This window comes from Chanodichthys erythropterus, chromosome 14 (assembly GCF_024489055.1).
Source record: "Chanodichthys erythropterus isolate Z2021 chromosome 14, ASM2448905v1, whole genome shotgun sequence".
NCBI lineage: Eukaryota > Metazoa > Chordata > Actinopteri > Cypriniformes > Xenocyprididae > Chanodichthys > Chanodichthys erythropterus.
Window position 1 is genome coordinate 1,127,316 of NC_090234.1, and position 24,255 is coordinate 1,151,570.

General features: G+C 42.2%; 1 protein-coding gene across 2 annotated transcripts in view; it reads right to left on the reverse strand.

Annotated features, from left to right (window-relative positions):
- Nucleotides 1-2,663: 2,663 nt before the first annotated feature.
- Nucleotides 2,664-24,255, reverse strand: part of map4k4 (mitogen-activated protein kinase kinase kinase kinase 4) — a 45,701-nt gene continuing 24,109 nt past the window's right edge. Inside the window, exons 14-27 of one of the 2 annotated variants that reach the window (XM_067410520.1) lie at nucleotides 19,437-19,523; nucleotides 18,782-18,925; nucleotides 16,659-16,840; nucleotides 16,409-16,517; nucleotides 15,490-15,714; nucleotides 13,962-14,067; nucleotides 13,272-13,439; nucleotides 11,697-11,840; nucleotides 10,860-10,994; nucleotides 9,019-9,119; nucleotides 8,480-8,629; nucleotides 8,229-8,388; nucleotides 6,724-6,863; nucleotides 2,664-4,638 (exon numbers count right to left, since the gene is read on the reverse strand). In XM_067410520.1, the coding sequence (XP_067266621.1) occupies nucleotides 4,555-4,638; nucleotides 6,724-6,863; nucleotides 8,229-8,388; nucleotides 8,480-8,629; nucleotides 9,019-9,119; nucleotides 10,860-10,994; nucleotides 11,697-11,840; nucleotides 13,272-13,439; nucleotides 13,962-14,067; nucleotides 15,490-15,714; nucleotides 16,409-16,517; nucleotides 16,659-16,840; nucleotides 18,782-18,925; nucleotides 19,437-19,523 (1,935 nt within the window). In that variant the 3' untranslated portion in view covers nucleotides 2,664-4,554. The remainder of the gene's footprint in view (nucleotides 4,639-6,723; nucleotides 6,864-8,228; nucleotides 8,389-8,479; nucleotides 8,630-9,018; nucleotides 9,120-10,859; nucleotides 10,995-11,696; nucleotides 11,841-13,271; nucleotides 13,440-13,961; nucleotides 14,068-15,489; nucleotides 15,715-16,408; nucleotides 16,518-16,658; nucleotides 16,841-18,781; nucleotides 18,926-19,436; nucleotides 19,524-24,255) is intronic. The other variant, XM_067410521.1, reaches the window with a different exon arrangement.

Here is a 24,255-nt window from a genome sequence, read left to right on the forward strand (position 1 = left end):
ATCGTCACTTTTAATGATTATTCATTACATGACATTGAATCAATCTCTTGTCCCGTCATCAGTTTTTTTCAGATGTCGTAACCTCACATAGTGTAATTTACGCTTCAGTCCTCAAGACAGAGACAAGATTGCATGTGAAGAGATTTCGTCCAAAGTCTTCTTGCCCCACATGTGTGGTTAGTTCTGACCTCTAAATGGTCATATTTAGCTCCTTCCTTTCTCTATTTCAGCTTGAGCTCTACCAGCGTCATGTTCAGTTTGGTCTAACTTTTGGACCAATGTCCTTTCGCCGAGTTTGTAGACCGTAGGATCCTTCCTCTCTTCCTAACCCCGATTCCTCACGCTCCTCGAAATATATGAAAAAACACATAAAGTATAACAAAAAGTATAAAATTGTCAATAAAAGTTATACATAATTGCAATAAAGCCTCAAAATTGAACTTTACCTAACTATTGAACAACAAGTATAAAATTGTTAATAATTTAAATCAAGCATCAATCATAATCTGTAGTAAAATTTCAATAGGAATAGTTTTATGTGATTAGTAATTACTGAAGTGTTACCAAATATATCATAAGGAATTACTGTACAAAAACATACAAAAACATCAAAAGTTTACAAAGACTTCAGTAGTTACTATCATGTTATCATGTTTTTCACTTTAGAATATGATCCAAATAATTAGTAATTCTTTCTTAAGTATTTAGTAATACTTCAGTCATTACTAGTGGGTTACCAAGGCCTTTACTTTAGGATTAATTATACATTATGCATCATTCATGTTAATTATGAACCTGTATATAGTAGTTCTTAGTAGTTCTCTGGGTGGAATGAAAAAACAGTAGTTACTGATTAGTTAATAGTGAACTACCACCTTTAACTGAGAACTGTTACTAATTCATTAATCAGAGTTTATTGTTAGTTAATAGTAGTTACTATAGTGTTAATAATGCATTACTCATTTGTTCCTGTGCAGTTATTCATTAATGAAGGATCAGTATTCTAAAGTGTTACCAGATCCTCTTCTTAATATTGTTAATTCATCTTTATCACTAGGATACGTACCAAATCTTTTAAGCTGGCTATTATTAAACCTCTTATTAAAAAACCACAACTAGATCCTAAAGAATTAGTAATTACAGGCCTATCTCAAATCTCACTTTTCTGTCAAAAATACTAGAAAAGGCAGTTTCATCACAACTATGTTCCTTTTTAGAAAGAAATAGTATCTGTGAGGATTTCTAGTCAGGATTTAGACCGTACCATAGTACTGAGACTGCTCTCGTTAGAGTTACTAATGATTTGCTCTTATCATCAGATCGTGGTTGTATCTCTCTATTAGTGTTACTGGATCTTAGTGCTGCATTTGACACTATCGATCACAATATTCTTCTAAATAGACTCGAAAACTGTGTTGGCATTAGTGGAATTGCATTGTCTGATTCAAATTATACTTATCTGACTGTTATCAGTTTGTAGTAGTTAATGAAGAGATGTCATAGCGATCACAAGTTAAATATGGAGTACCGCAAGGCTCAGTACTAGGACTTCTTCAAGTAATTTGGCAAATATATAACTTTTTTAAAAAGACCAAACGTTTGCGCACATACACACTCAAACACGCAAACCTATACAGCAAGAATGCATTAAATATCTGTCTTAATAATAATATCCGTATAAATATTTGTCTTATAATAGTCTGTCTTCAGAAGGAAAGGTGTCATTTAAGCGGCCCCTAAAGTAATCAATCAAAAATTCAATCAAAAAACAACTTTAGCTCGATACGAATTTTCCTACCGTCACTGAGAAGCTGCTGTGAAACAATATGTATTGTGAAAAGCGCTATATAAATGAAGATGACGACTTTATAAGTACTGATAAACAGCCAATATCCTAGTAATATGCAGAATATCCAACTAGTTAATAAAGAGAATTGGACTCTAAAGTGTTACCTGTAGATCTTTTATAGCCTGCCTTTAGCTTTTTACTTCTGCTGTTGTATTTAGGCTTCAGAATTAATCAAAGTTAATTTGTTAAAATTATCTAGGTGGAAAAAACCTTTAAGTATCATAAAGTTTTGTTGATCACAGGTTATTTTTCTGCGTTAATCCAAAAGCCTACAGAAAAATCCAATTGGGATCCAAGATCCAATCCAGCTCGAGTTATAACATGCCCTCTTTCTCTCTTTTACTAATATATATAAGATATATAATCTACATCTGTTCAAAATTTGAGGCCACCAGGATGTGATTTTTGTGTATAAGAGGTTTCAGTTGTTCCAACATTTTTTTGTGTGAATTTATAATACATTTTAAGAAGAAAGTTATTGATGAATCATAATTTGTTCATGGAAATGTCACGCACAAATTTGTGCATGTGCATGCTTGGCGAAAGAGACCCACTGATTTTATTTGAAATCAAAGATAACCTTTAAATGAAAAGTTAAAGTTAAACCCTTGGGTTGAAATGCCCATGACACATACTGTATATAATTAAAGGGATTGGTTCGGGCCTGGTTAAGCCTACCATCTGCTGCTCATTTATTCTCCAAGCCGAGACATGGGCGTGGGACCAGCTCCAGTTATCCATCAGAGTCCTTTCCTGACATTTTTTAGGTGACCAATTCCTTTATGAAGAGGAAAAATTAAACGGGCATCACTCCTTAAAGTAAACCCAATTTATTTTCAAAGAAAAACAAAAGGACCATCAGGAAAATACAGGACTTCCTGTCATATACAGAGAGGACGTACGATACAGTGCCACGACTGAAAAACAGACAACCAGTCAGCCAAGAACATATTCAGAAAGTCAAAGCAGCGCTGAGGAAACACCATCTGAATTATTATTGTTATTATTAATTAACAAGAATTATGGTTGAAATATATAAAAAACAATATCTTAAAATAAAACAACAATGAACATTAGATTTACAAAATTTCTTCTTTTTTTGTTCCGGGTGAATGTATGTCAGGTCACTGTATGAGGGCAATAACTCAAACACCACAGCGGTGCTTCACTGTGTCCGTCTGAGGGACTCTCAGAGACGGGGTTAGAGGAAAGAGAGCGCCAGCGGGAGTTTGGTGTCCGTTTCTAAACATATGCTTCGCTTTAGTTTTCGCCACTGGCACAATTCATGTTCTTTTAACTCACTAAAAGTTGAATCGCCTTGTTAAAATACTAAAATGAAATCTAACACTAATGATCACAAGCAACTGAAGTGAAGAACTTATAAATCTATAAACACTTGATGTGGGGAGAGCAGAAGTGAGGCGTGAACTGAAAAGAGAAAATAACTCCATAAACATAATCGACATAATCCAACAGATTCACTAAGTTTGTGTGTGAAAACGTTAAAAAGAAAGAGAAGAGAGAGAAAACCAAAACCATAATAATAATAATAAACCCATAAACACCAGCAGCTGTCTGTGGCGAGCGTTTCTCCACTCATGCAAGCTCATCCCTTCCTTTTCATACGCTTTAATTAGCACAGTCCTGCCTTTATTAAATATGTACAGTTCAGTTACAAACGATAATAATAAACGTCCACGACCAACACATTCTTCCTCAGAAAATGCAAGGTAATGTTTCCATAACGGAGATCAAGTTATTACAAGAAGATTCAGGTTTGCATTCTGGGATTAACATGATCTCTGATGAAAAACAGTATCTTGGAACAGAAAACCCTTTCATAAACAATCATACAGGATGAATCACATGTCAGTTTCATAGCGACGGTCAGGTCAGTTTCAGGTCCAACGCATAAGATGCCAGAACCAGCTTTCACTCACATATGCTCTTCAACACTTCTCTACTGGTTAAACACATACTGATCAAACCTCTTTCATTGGTCATTTCAATGCAGGAATGAGGCCAGTGTCGTCTGACATGTGGCAGAAGAACAAAAGAGGGAAACGAGAGAAGACCAGAATAGATGAGGAAAAGAGAAGAGGCAACCGAGTGCCACAGGACAGTCCACATTAATCCCAATCCATGTTTTTAATGTGCCAAAAGCAAACCCGAAGCTAACACAGCTGTCCGCTTCCTGTTGACATCACATGACCATTAGCCGACCTCAGAAGATGCTCCATGAGCTCAGGTTGGGAACAGGAAATGTTTAACCCTCTCAGGCATCTTCCACATTACTGGAACTACTCTGCTCAGTAAAAACAAATGAATAATAATAAAAAAAAACTAGAAATAAATAACCCATAAATAAAAATAAAGGACAAAAAGCCATTTTGTGTTTCACCATTGTTATGACACTATGTGTGACTGAGACACAACAGCAGAACGTCACCGTTCCTCTCAGCGGAGTCAGATTTTATTAAACTCTAGAGAAAGACATTTACACAGACTAGCAATAATACTGTAGATACTCAAGCCGGTTCCCATGCAGCTCGCTGCAACAGGACGCAGATTCAGGTGTTGTCTAATCGCAGGTGGTGTTGGTCAGTCCTTCAGCGGGCTCCGGCCGTTCGTGTGGCCCGGCCTCGGCCGATCACGTCAAGAAACTTCATGGGTAGATCAGATTCGTCGCTGTTCGCCGCCGTCCGTTACCAGCTGAGCAGGGAGGTCCGACCCAGAGTCATGAAGTACACCTGGCTGGAGCCTCCGGAACGCACGGATGCGAAGAACACCTGCAGGAAACACACCCACACAGACGCAGCTGTGAGACACTATCATGGGTTTTTGAATCTGAAAGTGCGCCGCATATAGAGTCATAGTCTCTCAAAAGTAAGAGTCGTCTCAGAGTCGTCTGTAAAGCAGTTCATTGTGACGTCACAACAAAACATGATCATATTGCGCATGCAGACGGCAGGAAAAATTCATTTTTCCACAATACCGTCAGTTACTGACGACAGCTTCTCAAACCTCGGGGACTTTAACGCAGGATTCACCGAACACCAGCAGCCTCATTTATAAAATGTTGCGCAGAAATTCGATCTTACGATCATTTCTCAGATGTGTGTCCGTGGGAATCACAGAATGAACGTTCACACAGAAGACGAGCGTACGCCTCTCTTTCAGATGTGAAATCTATAAATCACAGATAATCCTGAACTTGTGCAGCTGAATGGTTTCAGTTCTTCTCGTTGTAAACGACACCTAATTAATGTCATTGACATATAAAACATCACCAGTCATCGTCCAAACGCTTGAGCTGCAAGAATAGCTTAGATTTCCACAAACCTGCAGTAATCTGACCAGGAAAAGTGCGTACGTCCGTTCGGACCCTGGCGTGGCTCTAAGCACTTTTCCACGTCAAAAAACGGTTTTATAAATATGAGCGTTGGAGTGGATTTAAGATCAAATCTGTGCGTATGCATGTTTATAAATGAGGCCCATGCTGTTAAAAGATGGATCAATGCCCAGTTCATCTGGACCAGCTGCTCCTCTGAACCTCAACCTGTGAGTGTGATTAATAATTGATGTTTTTCTAGCAATCGTTCAAAATTCATAGTTTTGTGTGTTATGTTGTCTGCATGTCTCCTGCTATCCGGCTATTCAGATGTGGTCCAATATCGTCTAAATGTGTGGATTAAAGCAGTCTTATTATTGGAGCAACGATCAAGGATGAAGCACGACTTTTGTTTACAGAGTCTAATGCATTATCAGCTGATCACGTCTGTGCTCGACTAACATGCTGTGGGCTCAGTTTTCTTACATAACTGTAAAACAAATCATTACAGTGGAGTGGAGCTCTGTCTGTATTGTGACAGGATGTTAAGATGCTAGTCTTCTCTCTGTAAACAGTAAACACCCATTGTGATGTCAAACGATGATACAGACATTTTTTACTTTGTTAATAGTTATGACGTAAAAGTCTGTGTACACATCTGGCCTAAATGTTTATCTTATATTAGAGGTTTTCGTCTTCTCTTGGTGCTCCTGCATAAAGTATAAGAGTGACGCTGATATCAAGTCTTATAAATACCTGAGGTGACACTCACCATAGAGAAACGTCCTGCTCCTACTGTGGCTTAGTTGGGGACACGTGACATTTATTCAGCAGTGCTTTGATCTGCCTGCATTGACACTAAGAGCTGCTGTGCAGCCAAAATTATGTACCAGTTATCACTGTAAAGTTGACACAATCTGCACTGTAAAAAGCGCTGTATAAATAAAGGTGACTTGACTTGACTCCAGTCATGATTGTGAATCAGTTTCTGGTTGATCGACTTCATACATTTCATCATCGGGCTCAAATTGATACGGTAAAATCGATGCTATCTGTTCTGTCCATACGCCGTATACAATGTCATGCAAACTGTCAGCTCTCATTCAGTTACGGCAGTGGGGGTGTGGTGCGCGCAGCAGACCAATCACAAAAGACTGGACCATCTGACCAATCAGAGCAGTGTAGGCTCATGAGAGGAGGGGTTTAGAGAGACTGATTCTCTGAACTTCTTCAAACGAATCGTGTACAAATCACTCAGAACTGAGGAGAAATTAAATGTACATAATGAGAAAACGGAAGTGTTTTTTGCGCTTGCATGTAAAGCTGTTGTACGAGACTCCCAAAACTATATTAGGAACCTTAAAAAGGCATAATAGGAGCACTTTAAATTATTTTTGCTTTAAGGTAATAATACAAATATAGACTTCATTTTCTTCATGCACCGTTTTAGGGCATGTTTTAGCGAGATTCATAAAAACCTCACAGATAAAGCCTATAAACTGATTTTACAGCAAAAACACTAAAAGAGGATCTAAAAACTCACCTTGTCATTTCTCTCACACAAAAACTTCAGTCTCTGTGCTCTTTTGTGCATGAAGACTCCATCCAGGTGGCCCGTCTCCACCGAGCGGATCTCTATGGCCTTCTCTCCCCAGCCCATGATCTGGTTAGAGCGAATATAAGCTGCAAGATAAACAAAGACACATGGCTGAGAAATAACAGTTTGTTAGCAAATGCACACTAACTGGCATGTATGATGGGCTGGACTCGGTCTCTGTCTGGAGATACAGCGCAGAGCTCCTAAACCCTGCTCCGGGAGACACACTGTCCTGCTAAGTTTATGTCCATCCTCCTTTAGTGTTCTCAAGTGATCCTGAAGAGCTCGATCTGCTGCTTCAGGTGCGTTTGATTGAGACAGTGACCTCTGAACTCTTCTGTTTAGTAATTAGACACCGCAGTCAATGGGTTTTTGGTTCAAAGAGCGCTGACTGGGAAAACACATAACAGTGACTATTTACAACAGCTGGGGCCTGTGCCATAAAACATGTTTGCTTATTTCAGTTATTCTGATTATTATGAACCAAATCAAACTGACAATAAATCAGATGTACTGACTTACTTTGCATTGGCATGGTTCAAATCATACTTATCTGACCGTTATCAGTCTGTAGTAGTAAACGATGAGATGTCATATCGATCACAAGTTCAATATGGAGTACCGCAAGGCTCAGTACTAGGACCGTTGCTTCAATACTCTTGATCTGCCTGCACTGACACTATAGCATGAGAACTGAGCTGAGCTGGGCGATGACGTCACTGTTCTCCCTGGACCGAACCCCATTCGCATCACTGAATCATTATTGTCCCATTTATACCTTAAAAGCTTATTGTATAAAGTGTTAAATAAATAAAGACTTGACTTGTTGATGTTTTCTTTCTGCTAAAAATAAACATTCTGGAGGGGAAAGACTAAAGATAAAGGGAACAGGTGATAAATGAATAATATAAAAGGGAAACAGAGTACCAGGCTGCAGGGTTGTGCAGCGGGATAAAGCCCATGTCCAGCGGTACTGTAGGCCGGAGAGAACGCTGATTAAGAAAGAACACAAGCACGGAGCCATTTCCCCCGACTAACAGTTCGTTCGAGGCGTGTAGCCTTTAACATTTACCAACTACATCACGGCTGACTGACTTCTCCGTCCTGACGATGCATTACAGTCATATGACAGGATATGGACACATGCAGTTCCTCTGACTTTGTTCCCAGTGGTAGTTGCTCTCAAAAGTCGCTGCTCATTCATTTGCATAAATCAGCCAGCAATTGGCCTGGTCGCGCATCACCTGTCAGAGCACGTGCAATTAATGCTTCACATATCCGAATGCGCATCGAGTCATGTGATCTTGGACAGGGTAGTCATGTGATCTAACAAAAACCACTGCGCGTGATTATGATTACATGCAAATGCACTGACCGCTAGTTGATAATAAAATAGTACTCGTCTTTCTGAAAATACTGTAACAATAGAGTGTAACGAGTGATTAACGTACCGACAGATGTGGGCATCTCGCCCCACTGGAGCACCACGTCTTTGGTGATGCGGCCGTAGGTGTTGACATACACGCCCTCGTCCTCATAACACACCAGCAGCTCGATGCCGTCCGTGTTCGGCAGGATGATGATGGCGTGCGACTGAATACTCGTCTGAATCTGAAGCCAAACAGAGAGAGAGGAAGAAGACGGGTGAGAAACACCACCGGACTGAAGAGCTCAAACTAACGCAAACTAAATCAGTACATACGTGAGTCGGCAGATAAATGTCATAGACGGCTCCCGAGTCTACATCCACGGCATGAAACCCAGAGCAGGACCCATAGATGACCTTTAACCTTTGGCCTTCTTCAACTGTGAGGTCAACGAGCAGTGGCTTGTGCACCAGATCACCAAACGACTACCAAACAAAGAGGAAATGTCATCATTTTTTCATGCTTTCATTGTGAGATGTCTTTAAATTTTACAATAAAATATCAGCATACATAATTTAAAATTCATTCACAGCAAGGGCGAGTATAATAACTGTACCAGCACAATATCGTTCTGTTTATTATGAGTGTGCTGCGGTTAAATGTCCACGCTCTTTAAAGCAGGATGGATTCTGACATGGATTGACATCTGTCAATGATTTATTGTTCATCAGATGGGGAAAAATCCCTTTCAGAGTGATTCCAACAACATCGTTCCTCTATTGTTATCATTATTGTTACTGTTGTGGTGCGGACTCTACAAACTACAACAACAGCACATCACATCTCGCTCTCACGGACACATTGGGTCGGTCACCTTGAAAGCCATGAACTTGTGGTATGGTTTGGGAGCCCACGCATACACCTCGACTGAATTCTTCAGGGCCAGAACCAGGAACTTGATCCTCTCGTACTTCACTACAGACCAAACAGACAACACATGTCAGTGCCAGCGCTGTGAACTGAGAAACACGTGATCAGATCAATAATTCATTAAGATTCCTCATTAAGGTGTTTCTGCAGAGGAGGAATAAAAGTCAGCGCTTTGTTTTACTGAATCTTCTGGATATGAACTAGGGGTGTAACGGTTCACAAATCTGACGGCTCGGTACGTCCCTCGGTTATGAAGTCATGTTTCCGTACGGGTTCGGGTGGTTTATTGAACACTATTATAACTAAAATATTCTTAAGATTAAAAAAATGATCTCAAGGAGCCCTCACATACGCGTTACTATAATAAAGGTTCAGAGCCTAACTATTATCATTTATTTGCTATTTATTTTCAGATTATAATAATCAACACTCAAATAAGTTTTTGCATTAACTTCTAAATCAAATTATAAAATTATGTTTTTCCTCCAATTCTGTAAAATCATTCTGTAACTATCATTACAGAGGAAGAGATGAAGTGAGGCGCCTCTAGAGAGATCCGTCACGCCACATCGAAGCGTGTTTATTTACTTATTTATTCATGATTTTACGCCGCATTAGCAACAATGGCTATATTCCTGGCAATATTAACAGTATGTAAAAATTCTCATTACAATATCATTTTAAAACATCATTTACAATAATATAAACTTTTTCTTAAGAAACAATCAACATCCAAACACATATATAAATAGCACTAACAACAGCAATAATAATAACGTATAGAGTCTATCAGTTTAATTCTAGAGCTCTTCCTGCAGAGATGTCCATTAATACATTTTCTGAATAAAAATGTTGTCGAATGCCATTTAAAACTGGACGTTCTTTTAAAATATGTTTTGCACAAGTCACGGTCGCGGTTTCTCTTCTCCTTTCAATATGAATGTCCAGTTCGACAGCCTGTGTACGCAGCCAGGTCATGTCCATTTTCACAATAATAACATGATTAATTCCTTGATTTATGACTGGATTCTCCTCATGTAGTGTGTTTTATATGCTCTCATTCCATTCTATTCTCCATATATTATAAATGTAGAGATTCATTATGCGTCAGATGCTGGCGTATTCTGTCATTTCCAGCCGAAGTGCTTCCTCAGCCGCTTGTTAGGGTTAGGGTTAGGGATCAAACAAAAAATAACATTAATCTTGTTTCTTTAAAGAGTCCACTTTTCCTATTATGCAGATAATCGTAGGACGTTCAGTTTTCAAAAAGGACCGGACCGGGAATCTGTGCAGATTAAAAAATTACATTGTTGTTCTTCTTCTACTTGTTAGAGAGCTGAAAGTAAAAACTGGACTTTGTCCAGGGATACTCTTGCCAAAAGGTTACTATTGTGGCAGATATATGATCATGTGACTTTGATCCATCTGTGAAGATCAGTACATGGGATGGTAAACTGCATGAAATTTCTCCTGATAAACATTTGGATGATTTCGCTTTTTTACACTGATCCCGGTGCATCATAATAGTTTTTTACACAAAACAGCTTTATTGTTTGAATTTCATGCTCAAATGGACAGAATTTGACGCTATTTCTTATTGAAAGTATCCAAATGCAGAGCTCATTGCGATTATTGGTGGTTAGGCTACAGCGCTGTATTCGTCGTGTTCGTCTCATCCACCTGTCTGTGTCCGACATCTTCATGTGGCAGTGTAATGCGTTCAGTGCACCGCACCGGAAGTCCTGTACCCCAGCGTACCGTTTCACCCCTGATATGAACACATACCGACTTTGTAGTGCACACAGCCCTCCAAGTCTCCTACGGTGGTCCAGCCCTGCTTCTTCTCCACCTCAGGGTCATTATGGAGGATCTTGTTCCTCAGCCACGAGAGATAGTACACACGCAATTTATTCTTCTTCCCTGAAATAAAAAAAAGGATTAGAAGCTTGTGTCTTATGCCTGAACTAGGTCACATTTTTTGACAGATTTAACCGTTTTATGCTTAAAACGTTTTGTTTAAAAAAAGTAATATTATTTATGCATTAGCATGATAAATTGTGGCATTTTCTCTGTATGAAATCACTGATTTGAATACCGTCTATAAATCATGATTTTGCACAGATCTTCAGCAGTTTAAATAAAGCAGAGCTTTAGGTTTAGAGGATTTTATGGCTGAGCAGAAACCGTTTCAAATAAAGTGGAAAAAAGACCAAACATTTCCTACAAATCATCCATATCACATATGACGTCTATACACCTTTTACATCTATAAAGCAGTCTTAATAACTTCCAGGAGGTACAGGACCTTCTGTGTGTCATGGAATATTTCAACATGTCTAAACATGATAAAGTACAGCATGTGTCAAAACAATTTTAAAACAAGGTTTACACAATTTCTTTTAAGCTGATATGGTTTCCACATAATACATGTCATGTCTGAGACCACAAAGTCAGACAGAAATAGGGGAAGTAGATTGTTTGAGAAGGTATGCGAGAGAACCATATTACAAGAGAGGATGTTATGTAACTGACACGTGACACCGAAAGCATGCGTGCGGTCACACCAACACATCCTCCTTCATATGAATCCATATCCAGAGATGGCGTACGAGGCTGCGTTACCTGATATTGTCACTAGCACATTAAGTCCCTCCAGAACATCCATTTGTTGAAAGCGTCTACGACTGATGAGTGGGTAGACCTTCCCTTGACCGCTGCGATCCAGCAGCATGAGGCCGCTCTCGGTCCCGACCAACAGATTCACACCTGAAACACAAGGAGAAACTCTTTTACTGACTCTCTCACATACTATTTTCTTTTTCTAGCATCACCAAGACACTCCAGAAGAACTCGAGTGTTCAGTCAGCACAAAACTGTAATGTCACGATTTTCTGATATCAAATATTCATGCAAGTTTATATATAGTATATATAGTCAAGTTCCTCCACACCAAACTCGCTCATCCATGTTTTTATGGACCTTACTTTGTGCACTGGTGCGCAGTCATGTTGGAACAGGAACATCCCTAAACTGTTCCCACAAAGTTGGGAGCATGAAATGGTCCAAAATGTCTTGTTATGCTGAATCATTAAGAGTTCCTTTCACTGGAACTAAGGGTTCAAGCCCAACCCCTGGAAAACAACCCCACACCATAATCCCCCTCCACCAAACTTCACACTCGGCACAATGCAGTCAGGCAAGTACCGTTCTCCTGGAACTGCCAAACCCAGACTCGTCCATCAGATTGCCAGACAGAGAAGCGTGATTGGTCACTCCAGAGAACTCGTCTCCACTGCTCTAGAGTCCAGTGACAGTGTGCTTTACTCCACTGCATCCCACGCTTTGCATTGCATTGGTCACAGTACCACGCTTGAGTTCACTGAGCTCCTGAGAGCGACCCGTTCTTTCACAGATGTGTGCAGAAGCAGTCTGCATGCCTAGTGCTTGATTCATACACCTGTGGCCATGAAGTGATTGAACACCTGAATTCAGCGATTTGGAGGAGTGTCCCAATACTTTTGGCAATATAGTGTGTGTGTATATATATATATATATATATATATATATATATATATATATATATATATATATATAACGAAAATGAGTTATTTTGATGAAAGATCAAACTTTTGTTTTCTTTGGAAAAAACATGCACTGATCAACCATTTACAGTAAGACCTGGAACATTTATGAAGAAAGTTAAATTTCATGTTGACTTCTAATGCAATAACTCGAGCTGTGACAATACAACAATGCTTTGCCATACTTTTCACAACACTTTATCAATATTTCTGTTTTTGCACTCAAATCAGTTAATATACGAAGAATATATTTAGAAGACATAATGCAATTAATAAAGCGATGTAAATAAGTGTAAACCGCGAGAGCCGTGTTTCTCCGTGTTTTTACGAGATGCGAACGAGACTGAATCTGAAGCCGTTTTGCAGGATTTCAGGAGCTCATGGTGTCGTCTTGTGTCAAGAGAAACATCCTGCTTTACGCTTAATTTAAGAAAACAACTAGGCTTAATCAGTGAACAACTGATCCAAATAATGTTTGGCATGTGTCAGAAATAAATGCATTAGTGTGCATTGGCATATCAAGCCCCAGACCCTTTGCACCTTTAGTTTGACTGGTGTTTGATTCAGTTTTTCCGTTCAGAAATCAAGACGCTATCAGGAGTTCAGCAGCACTCACCCCACAGAGCAGCGCACAAGATCTCCGAATTAAACCTCTTCTTGTATTTGCGGATCTCCGGCGTGTCGTTCTGTGGCCGTGTGTTGACCGGATTGACGTTGACCACCGAACCCTTACGGGACGCGTCCTGACGCAGAGCCTCCTGCAGCCGAGCGTCATTACTGTAACCTGAGGAACATCACATGCTCACATCATGATGACAGCCCAATTATCTGTTAGCGCTTTCACACACACAGCTTTCCTCACAGGAAAAAACTGAGAAACATTTAAGAGAATATGTGTTGAATTTAGAAAATCAAGTCAATATATGTATAAATACTTTGAATAGAAAAAAAAGTCACAGAATTGAGAATAATTTATTGTTTAACTGATTTCTGGTAATGAGTATTAAAGGGGAAATGTGTTGAGTGTTTTTTTTTTTTTTAGATTCACACTTTCCAAGATCTGTCAGAAATGTCAAAAGATTGACAATGATTAATAAAATGTCAAAATCGTTTTTTGGAAATTACCCTGTCATGTTCTGTACTGTTCAAAATATTCTAAGAAATTTCAATTGGCAGAATCTGTGGCATCATGTTGATTTCCGCGAAAATGATTTCAGCTGGCCCTAGTTGTCTTTGAGAGGTTACAGTGAGGCTTATAATGGAAGAGTCCAGTTCATGACCTCTGCTGGAGACACAGGGAACTTACCAGCGTTATTGAGAGCGCTGCCGGTGGACGGAGAGACCTGGAGGAGGCGCGGGTCAATGAAGGGCGTGAAAGAGGAGGAAGACTTGTGCTTTGGCACAGTGGGAGTCTGTGAGAGGAGCATGAGCAAAGAATGAGGAAACACTACAGTGAAGAGTGACACGTGCAGAGTAACACTGGAAATGAACGTTTTCTTCAGTAAATGTACCAGTTTGCCACAAGCTCAAGACTGTCTAACAGCTATAACTAAACACACAAATGATAAAACATGAATGACTTGATGGTGGTTGGTGAAAAAAATAGACGAATTGACTGATGGAAACAATGATCATTGCGATTCTAAGAATAACAAAGAAGGAACAACAAGGGAGGAAATGGATGCAAGCAAGCTGAAGGAGAAACACATTTCTCTTTTCTCGGTTTCTGGGGCTCATCTCCGTGACGTCCGAGTTCCTGCTGTAATCCTTCCCACGCGTAACGCAGAAGAACCAGTTTCTTCTCATCAGTAATGTAGAAAAAAAAACGTTTAATTTTTTTTTAAATAAATATTTAAAACTTATTAAATATTGTAGATTATATTTGACTTGTTTTTTGTTCTCACTTTTTAGATGTATATATTTTATGGCCGACATTTCTGTACTGTAACAAACTGGACCTCAACTGCCCAAACTAAACTTACTGTATCTGCATGAAGCCAAAAGTGATCGTTTTTTACATTCAAACTGATGAATTAAAGGAACAATTCACGCAAAAATGAAAATGATGCCATGATTTACTCACCCTCTTCTATCAGCCGAACACAATTATTAAATAATATCCCGTCTCTTCCCAGCTTTGTAATGCCACTGATAGCGCCGAGGAGCTCTAAAAAGTACATCCATCCACATACGACTCCCGAGGGTTACTAAAGGCCTTCTGGAGCATAGCGATGGGTTTTGTAAGAGAAATATCTGTATGTAAAACTTTATGAACTATATTCACTGGCTTCCTGCAACGGCCGGCCGCACGTTCACGAGTTCGTAGCGTAAGCTTGGGTGAAAACAGGGTGAGGACAGAACAAAACGAAACGTCACAAATCAGAAATCTAAAACTAGAATTTTTAAAGAGAAACGTTGGAGGCTTTCGATAAGAGAAGAGGAACTACGTCATGTCAGAGGTCACCCTTCCGCCGGAACTCGTGGACGCGTTAAACAACGTCCTGGATCGCGTCTGAGGATTATATGTTTGTTCGGAGCATATGACTGCAGAATGTTTTATAATCAAGGCAGTTTAATGCAGGACTGGAGATCTACTGTCCTGCTCCAACCCTAAAAACTGTACATCAGTCACATGAGCCCTTTTGATTTCAGCCAGTAAAGCCATGTGTGCTTGAGCATGCTTCGACTGTCAGTTTTTAGGATATTAACCAGTTAATGATGTTGGTTAATCAGAGTTTGCTACAAGAATTAGTATCATAAAAAGGTAGAATGATTAGAATGACACAGCTAAACCTCCCACCATCAGAGCTAGGAGACGAGAGAAGACCTTCTACCTCTGCCAGGTACAGGTGTCTGTCCGAGGGACTGAGGGGGGACAGGGCAGGGCTGCTGGGAGAGGAGACGGAGTGAGGGGGCGAGCGCTGACTCTGCTGGAGCAGGTCGGGCAGGAGCGGGTTTCCACCCCTAATGCAGTTCCTCTGCCCAATCTCTACAGGACTGGGACTAGAAGCCTCTTTCCAACCTGAACCCAACAGTGTCACGGGCCCTGATCTCTGGAACTGAGAAAGGCAAACGTCTGGGAAACGCTCCTCATGCCATCATCAAACCGCTCTTTTAAGTCAAGACTCTTTCCCTTTCGTTTAAATAGCTGCTTTTCTGGGGTAAACTTGCAGTTAGGGGCAAAAAAGCTGAAGGTGAAACAATATCATTCAAATATAATCTTCAAAACAAGAAATTAAAAATCCATAATTCACAGAAAACAAGGACAATGATGAAATCATGAAATAAAGGAACAGTGACAATGGACAAGAAGACAAATAATCAAACAATAAATGTCCAACATTTGTGTGTTTGTATACTGTATGTGACACTATATTATAGTTTTGCTCTCACATGAGATGGGATGAGATGAGAAACGTAAAATCAGCCAAAGCTGGCAATGCTTCAGACGCCTACAGAAGAATCCAACTTCATTTATGATCCCATTTCACATCAGGTGTCTTTATCTAGAGTACTTACATTAAAAGTAAGCATTCAGCACAATGTACTGCTGGTGAGTTGTTGTCATTCTGAGGCTGGGATACGGCAGCTTTAGGTTACAGCTCAGTGTAATTACAGATGTGATCACATGCTCACACTTTCAATAAGTGCATCGTGTCAGGTGCTTAACTGTTCAATGTAAGTACACAGCAGGTAGAGACATCCGCTCGTAATGCGTGTGTGTGTATGTGTGTGTGTGTGTGTGCGCGGCACCTGTCTCATGACCAGCGTGCTGTCTTTGCATGGCGTGGAGGAGGCGTCATCGTCCTGGACCACCATCGTCTTCGCTGCTTCTGCCTCACCGTTACTGAGTCTAGACGAGCTGTCAATCACAGGAGGACTGGTGTCTAACAGCATATGGACTTGGAGCAACACTGTGTCGCTCATTTCCCACTATTCAATACAAAACCAGCATTCTCAAGAGTGAATCTCTGCTGATTGAACAGATGCCGGACAAGCCTACCCTCCTCCTCGTGAGTCCTCTGGGCCGGACGTCGACTCGTCTCCGATGTCCTGATCCACCTCCTCATCATCTTCATCATCGGTGGTCCCGGAGTCGTCGCTGGAGGACGAGTAGTCTGTGGCTTTGTGCTGCGGCCGCACGTCCTCCACCGCACGCAGTTCCTTCGCCAGAGCCGTCAGATCCTGCCGGTCACATGCAAACAGTGCGCAGACTTGATGTCATATCAGGACTAGATGAAGGCAAACAGCACTCTTGATCACACAACACCTCGACTGCAGCGACTACAGAGAACTGCTCATCCTTAAGAGTTCACATGACCTGTGGGAACTCTGAGCGCTGACTGTCCGGGCAGAGGACATGCCCACGCTCCGACCTGACTGAGAAGTGTCACCGTTAAAACGGTTAATTCACTGACACTGTATTATTTTCTGAGGAACTGCTTTGTTGCACTTATACTTGAAACGACGGATTATACTGCAACTACAGGAATACACCGGCTTCAGTACAAGTTATTTCGACTCTCCCCTCCTCTTCTTTAATAAAAGAAGTGAGACACTTTCATTGTAAGTGTGCCAAAAAAGGCAGAAATGTGAAGCTTGTAATGTTATAAAAGCACTTCTACCGCATTCTTCTGTTAAAACACATACATTATTTTTAGCTGTAAGGTTGATTAAACTGTTGTTCTTGTGACTACTTTGAAGTGGGAGTACTTTGCAAGTGCTGAAACCTGCAATTAATGCACAACCCCAGCGTTACATCAGCGAAGAACCATTACTGACTAGATCACAGCTCTCTCTCATCTGTTATTCTTTCGGCCAGAACAGCAGAGGGAGCTCACGAGCAGAAAAGCACAGTGATGATGTCACTTAGTGCCAAATATGGATATCAGGAAGTTCAGTATCACTGGGATGAGACACACAGTGAGGATTATGATCATATATCATTTGTCTGTTCAACGTTCATTTCTTTCTATGTTCAATTCTTTCTCACAAAGTTTATATCTCAATTCTGAGAAATAATGTCAGAAAATAGAACAAATTTTGAGAGAAAATTACCTTTATTTTTTATACTGCAGAAACAAGCTTCCATTCTTTAGCATGACGTGGAATCTCTAAATAACATTTTCCTGCCTCATACTGTGATTGTAATCCACATCAGATCCAATCATACACATTTTCAAGCTTATTTTATCAGTTATTTTAACTCGCTGGCGTTATTTTAACTTTAAGCTGAACATGGTTACAAGTGTCTTAGGTGTTGATGTTAGCCGGTCGTCTTATATTAACCCATGGGAAATGAGCAGCTGACTCAGATTAACTCCACCTTCATGATCACACCTCCAGCCCCAGTTGGCCCACTTTGGACTAAGGTATTATAAACCGACATATTGACCCAGAGGAGGCCCGTTCAAGCCCCGGAGGAGACCGTGGAGACGCCTGGCCATGGGACGCACTAGCACACTTTGGGCCGACAGTGGAAACATGGCACTTCTGTGTTCATCTCCAGCAGCAGTCGCCCGCGCGCTCTTAGCAGCTGCCAGAACATAATGAAGCACCTTTGTCTTCCATTAGTGTTTCCCTTTCTCTTTGGTTTCTATGTTTGCAGACATTACAGAATTGCAGCGATATAAACGCACAGATACAGAGTTCACTCAGAAAAGGCGGGTAAGTAATTTTATAACCCTAAAATCATGTTAACACAGATTGTTTGTCCTGTGGTCAGACTAACAGTGAGTATTGTTCAAGGGATGAGTGGAAATAGACTTTTGTGGTAATTAACATTAAAGGCCCCGATATACTTACAGTGAAGTTCTTCGATTTGGCATGAAGTATATCAGGCATTAAGTCACAAACGCTGTCAACTGAACTTCACTAGCACTGAACCCGTGATATGCCTTTAAAATGTCATTAGCTTGCCAGAAAACACAACTCATTTAGCTGGTTGAGGTGACTAAACTACATGTCCCATCATTCTATGTGGCAGAACGACAATGATGTGATACAGAGAAAGCATCTTAAAAAGCTTCCCGTCTTTAACAACAACAAAAAGATTAAAAAAAATTAAATGGCCATTTTTTCAGATTAAATCACTTTATAAACGCCCCATCACACCCTGAAGGTTACCTGTGGGTCAGCGGGTCGATGGCTCTGTTCTGAGACACTGCCGTTGGAAAACGCTTCTGAGCGTGGCGGTACAGCGGGCGGCTGCTTCGGCATCACCACAGCCTGAGGAGAACCCTGCACGTTCCTCCTGTGCCGCTCATCCGCCTGAACCACAGAGGGTCAAAAACATTAATCATCTCAAATATTGCTTTAAACTGCACATAAATCAAATCATATTAGGTTTCATTTGATGTATTAATCTAGTTCTTACAGTGATTGCCAGAAACCAGCAATACATGAGCACAAATAACAACTAAACAACTAAATAAATGGAAAAATGCAGTAACAAACACATGCAATTTCTCTCATGCCTTGTCCCTTTTATATTCCAAAATTAAAGAACAATTGGGCTTATATAATACATGGGCTAATCATGGTCACTTCACCTGTATCATGTATTTGAAGTGTTAAAACGATCCTCAACCACAATAATGGGTTTAATCTGTAACAGTCTGACTCGTATTAGACTCAATATTATGATACTCTTTCTGATTGCAAGAATGTGTGAACTATCTCTGATCTAGAAGAAAAGCAATCACTGGCAAAGAGTTTCCTTGGTTTCACAGGATCAGGCAATGATTGTGCATTTCAGTAGAGACGTGAGGGATTCACTCACCAGGAGCATCGCCTGTTCATGTAACAGCTGCTGCTGCAGGATCTCCAGGTGTCTCTGCTCCTCCTCCAGCTGCCGGCGGATGTACTCCTGCCAAACAAACACACACGTTACACGGATGTACTCCTGCCAAACAAACACACACATTACACGGATGTACTCCTGCCAAACAAACACACACATTACACGGATGTACTCCTGCCAAACAAACACACACGTTACACGGATGTACTCCTGCCAAACAAACACACACATTACACGGATGTACTCCCGCCAAACAAACACACACATTACACGGATGTACTCCCGCCAAACAAACACACACGTTACACGGATGTACTCCCGCCAAAGAAACACACACGTTACACGGATGTACTCCCGCCAAACAAACACACACGTTACACGGATGTACTCCCGCCAAACAAACACACACGTTACACGGATGTACTCCCGCCAAAGAAACACACACGTTACACGGATGTACTCCCGCCAAACAAACACACACGTTACACGGATGTACTCCCGCCAAACAAACACACACGTTACACGGATGTACTCCCGCCAAACAAACACACACGTTACACGGATGTACTCCCGCCAAACAAACACACGTTACACGGATGTACTCCCGCCAAAGAAACACACACGTTACACGGATGTACTCCCGCCAAACAAACACACGTTACACGGATGTACTCCCGCCAAACAAACACACGTTACACGGATGTACTCCCGCCAAACAAACACACACGTTACACGGATGTACTCCCGCCAAAGAAACACACACGTTACACGGATGTACTCCCGCCAAACAAACACACGTTACACGGATGTACTCCCGCCAAAGAAACACACACGTTACACGGATGTACTCCTGCCAAACAAACACACGTTACACGGATGTACTCCCGCCAAACAAACACACGTTACACGGATGTACTCCCGCCAAACAAACACACACGTTACACGGATGTACTCCCGCCAAACAAACACACACGTTACACGGATGTACTCCCGCCAAAGAAACACACACGTTACACGGATGTACTCCCGCCAAACAAACACACACGTTACACGGATGTACTCCCGCCAAACAAACACACACGTTACACGGATGTACTCCCGCCAAACAAACACACACGTTACACGGATGTACTCCCGCCAAACAAACACACACGTTACACGGATGTACTCCCGCCAAAGAAACACACACGTTACACGGATGTACTCCTGCCAAACAAACACACACGTTACACGGATGTACTCCCGCCAAACAAACACACACGTTACACGGATGTACTCCCGCCAAACAAACACACACGTTACACGGATGTACTCCCGCCAAACAAACACACGTTACACGGATGTACTCCCGCCAAAGAAACACACACGTTACACGGATGTACTCCCGCCAAACAAACACACGTTACACGGATGTACTCCCGCCAAACAAACACACGTTACACGGATGTACTCCCGCCAAACAAACACACACGTTACACGGATGTACTCCCGCCAAACAAACACACACGTTACACGGATGTACTCCCGCCAAACAAACACACGTTACACGGATGTACTCCCGCCAAACAAACACACACATTACACGGATGTACTCCCGCCAAACAAACACACACGTTACACGGATGTACTCCCGCCAAACAAACACACGTTACACGGATGTACTCCCGCCAAACAAACACGTTACACGGATGTACTCCCGCCAAACAAACACACGTTACACGGATGTACTCCCGCCAAACAAACACACGTTACACGGATGTACTCCCGCCAAACAAACACACGTTACACGGATGTACTCCCGCCAAACAAACACACACGTTACACGGATGTACTCCCGCCAAATAAACACACACGTTACACGGATGTACTCCTGCCAAACAAACACACACGTTACACGGATGTACTCCCGCCAAACAAACACACGTTACACGGATGTACTCCCGCCAAAGAAACACACACGTTACACGGATGTACTCCCGCCAAAGAAACACACACGTTACACGGATGTACTCCTGCCAAACAAACACACACGTTACACGGATGTACTCCCGCCAAACAAACACACGTTACACGGATGTACTCCCGCCAAACAAACACACACATTACACGGATGTACTCCCGCCAAACAAACACACACGTTACACGGATGTACTCCCGCCAAACAAACACACACGTTACACGGATGTACTCCCGCCAAACAAACACACACATTACACGGATGTACTCCCGCCAAAGAAACACACGTTACACGGATGTACTCCCGCCAAACAAACACACACGTTACACGGATGTACTCCCGCCAAACAAACACACACGTTACACGGATGTACTCCCGCCAAACAAACACACGTTGCACGGATGTACTCCCGCCAAACAAACACACACGTTACACGGATGTACTCCCGCCAAACAAACACACACGTTACACGGATGTACTCCCGCCAAACAAACACACACGTTACACGGATGTACTCCCGCCAAAGAAACACACACGTTACACGGATGTACTCCCGCCAAAGAAACACACGTTACACGGATGTACTCCCGCCAAAGAAACACACACGTTACACGGATGTACTCCCGCCAAAGAAACACACACGTTACACGGATGTACTCCCGCCAAACAAACACACACGTTACACGGATGTACTCCCGCCAAACAAACACACACGTTACACGGATGTACTCCCGCCAAACAAACACACGTTACACGGATGTACTCCCGCCAAACAAACACACACGTTACACGGATGTACTCCCGCCAAACAAACACACACGTTACACGGATGTACTCCCGCCAAACAAACACACACGTTACACGGATGTACTCCCGCCAAAGAAACACACACGTTACACGGATGTACTCCCGCCAAACAAACACACGTTACACGGATGTACTCCCGCCAAAGAAACACACACGTTACACGGATGTACTCCCGCCAAACAAACACACACGTTACACGGATGTACTCCCGCCAAACAAACACACACGTTACACGGATGTACTCCCGCCAAACAAACACACACGTTACACGGATGTACTCCCGCCAAACAAACACACGTTACACGGATGTACTCCCGCCAAACAAACACACGTTACACGGATGTACTCCCGCCAAACAAACACACGTTACACGGATGTACTCCTGCCAAACAAACACACACGTTACACGGATGTACTCCCGCCAAACAAACACACGTTACACGGATGTACTCCCGCCAAACAAACACACGTTACACGGATGTACTCCCGCCAAACAAACACACGTTACACGGATGTACTCCCGCCAAACAAACACACGTTACACGGATGTACTCCCGCCAAACAAACACACACGTTACACGGATGTACTCCCGCCAAACAAACACACGTTACACGGATGTACTCCCGCCAAACAAACACACACGTTACACGGATGTACTCCCGCCAAAGAAACACACACGTTACACGGATGTACTCCCGCCAAACAAACACACGTTACACGGATGTACTCCCGCCAAAGAAACACACACGTTACACGGATGTACTCCCGCCAAACAAACACACACGTTACACGGATGTACTCCCGCCAAACAAACACACACGTTACACGGATGTACTCCCGCCAAACAAACACACACGTTACACGGATGTACTCCCGCCAAAGAAACACACACGTTACACGGATGTACTCCCGCCAAACAAACACACGTTACACGGATGTACTCCCGCCAAACAAACACACGTTACACGGATGTACTCCTGCCAAACAAACACACACGTTACACGGATGTACTCCCGCCAAACAAACACACGTTACACGGATGTACTCCCGCCAAACAAACACACGTTACACGGATGTACTCCCGCCAAACAAACACACGTTACACGGATGTACTCCCGCCAAACAAACACACGTTACACGGATGTACTCCCGCCAAACAAACACACGTTACACGGATGTACTCCCGCCAAACAAACACACACGTTACACGGATGTACTCCCGCCAAACAAACACACGTTACACGGATGTACTCCCGCCAAACAAACACACGTTACACGGATGTACTCCCGCCAAACAAACACACGTTACACGGATGTACTCCCGCCAAACAAACACACGTTACACGGATGTACTCCCGCCAAACAAACACACACGTTACACGGATGTACTCCCGCCAAAGAAACACACACGTTACACGGATGTACTCCCGCCAAACAAACACACACGTTACACGGATGTACTCCCGCCAAAGAAACACACACGTTACACGGATGTACTCCCGCCAAACAAACACACACGTTACACGGATGTACTCCCGCCAAACAAACACACGTTACACGGATGTACTCCCGCCAAACAAACACACGTTACACGGATGTACTCCCGCCAAACAAACACACGTTACACGGATGTACTCCCGCCAAACAAACACACGTTACACGGATGTACTCCCGCCAAACAAACACACGTTACACGGATGTACTCCCGCCAAAGAAACACACACGTTACACGGATGTACTCCCGCCAAACAAACACACGTTACACGGATGTACTCCCGCCAAACAAACACACGTTACACGGATGTACTCCCGCCAAACAAACACACACGTTACACGGATGTACTCCCGCCAAACAAACACACGTTACACGGATGTACTCCCGCCAAACAAACACACACGTTACACGGATGTACTCCCGCCAAACAAACACACGTTACACGGATGTACTCCCGCCAAACAAACACACGTTACACGGATGTACTCCTGCCAAACAAACACACGTTACACGGATGTACTCCCGCCAAACAAACACA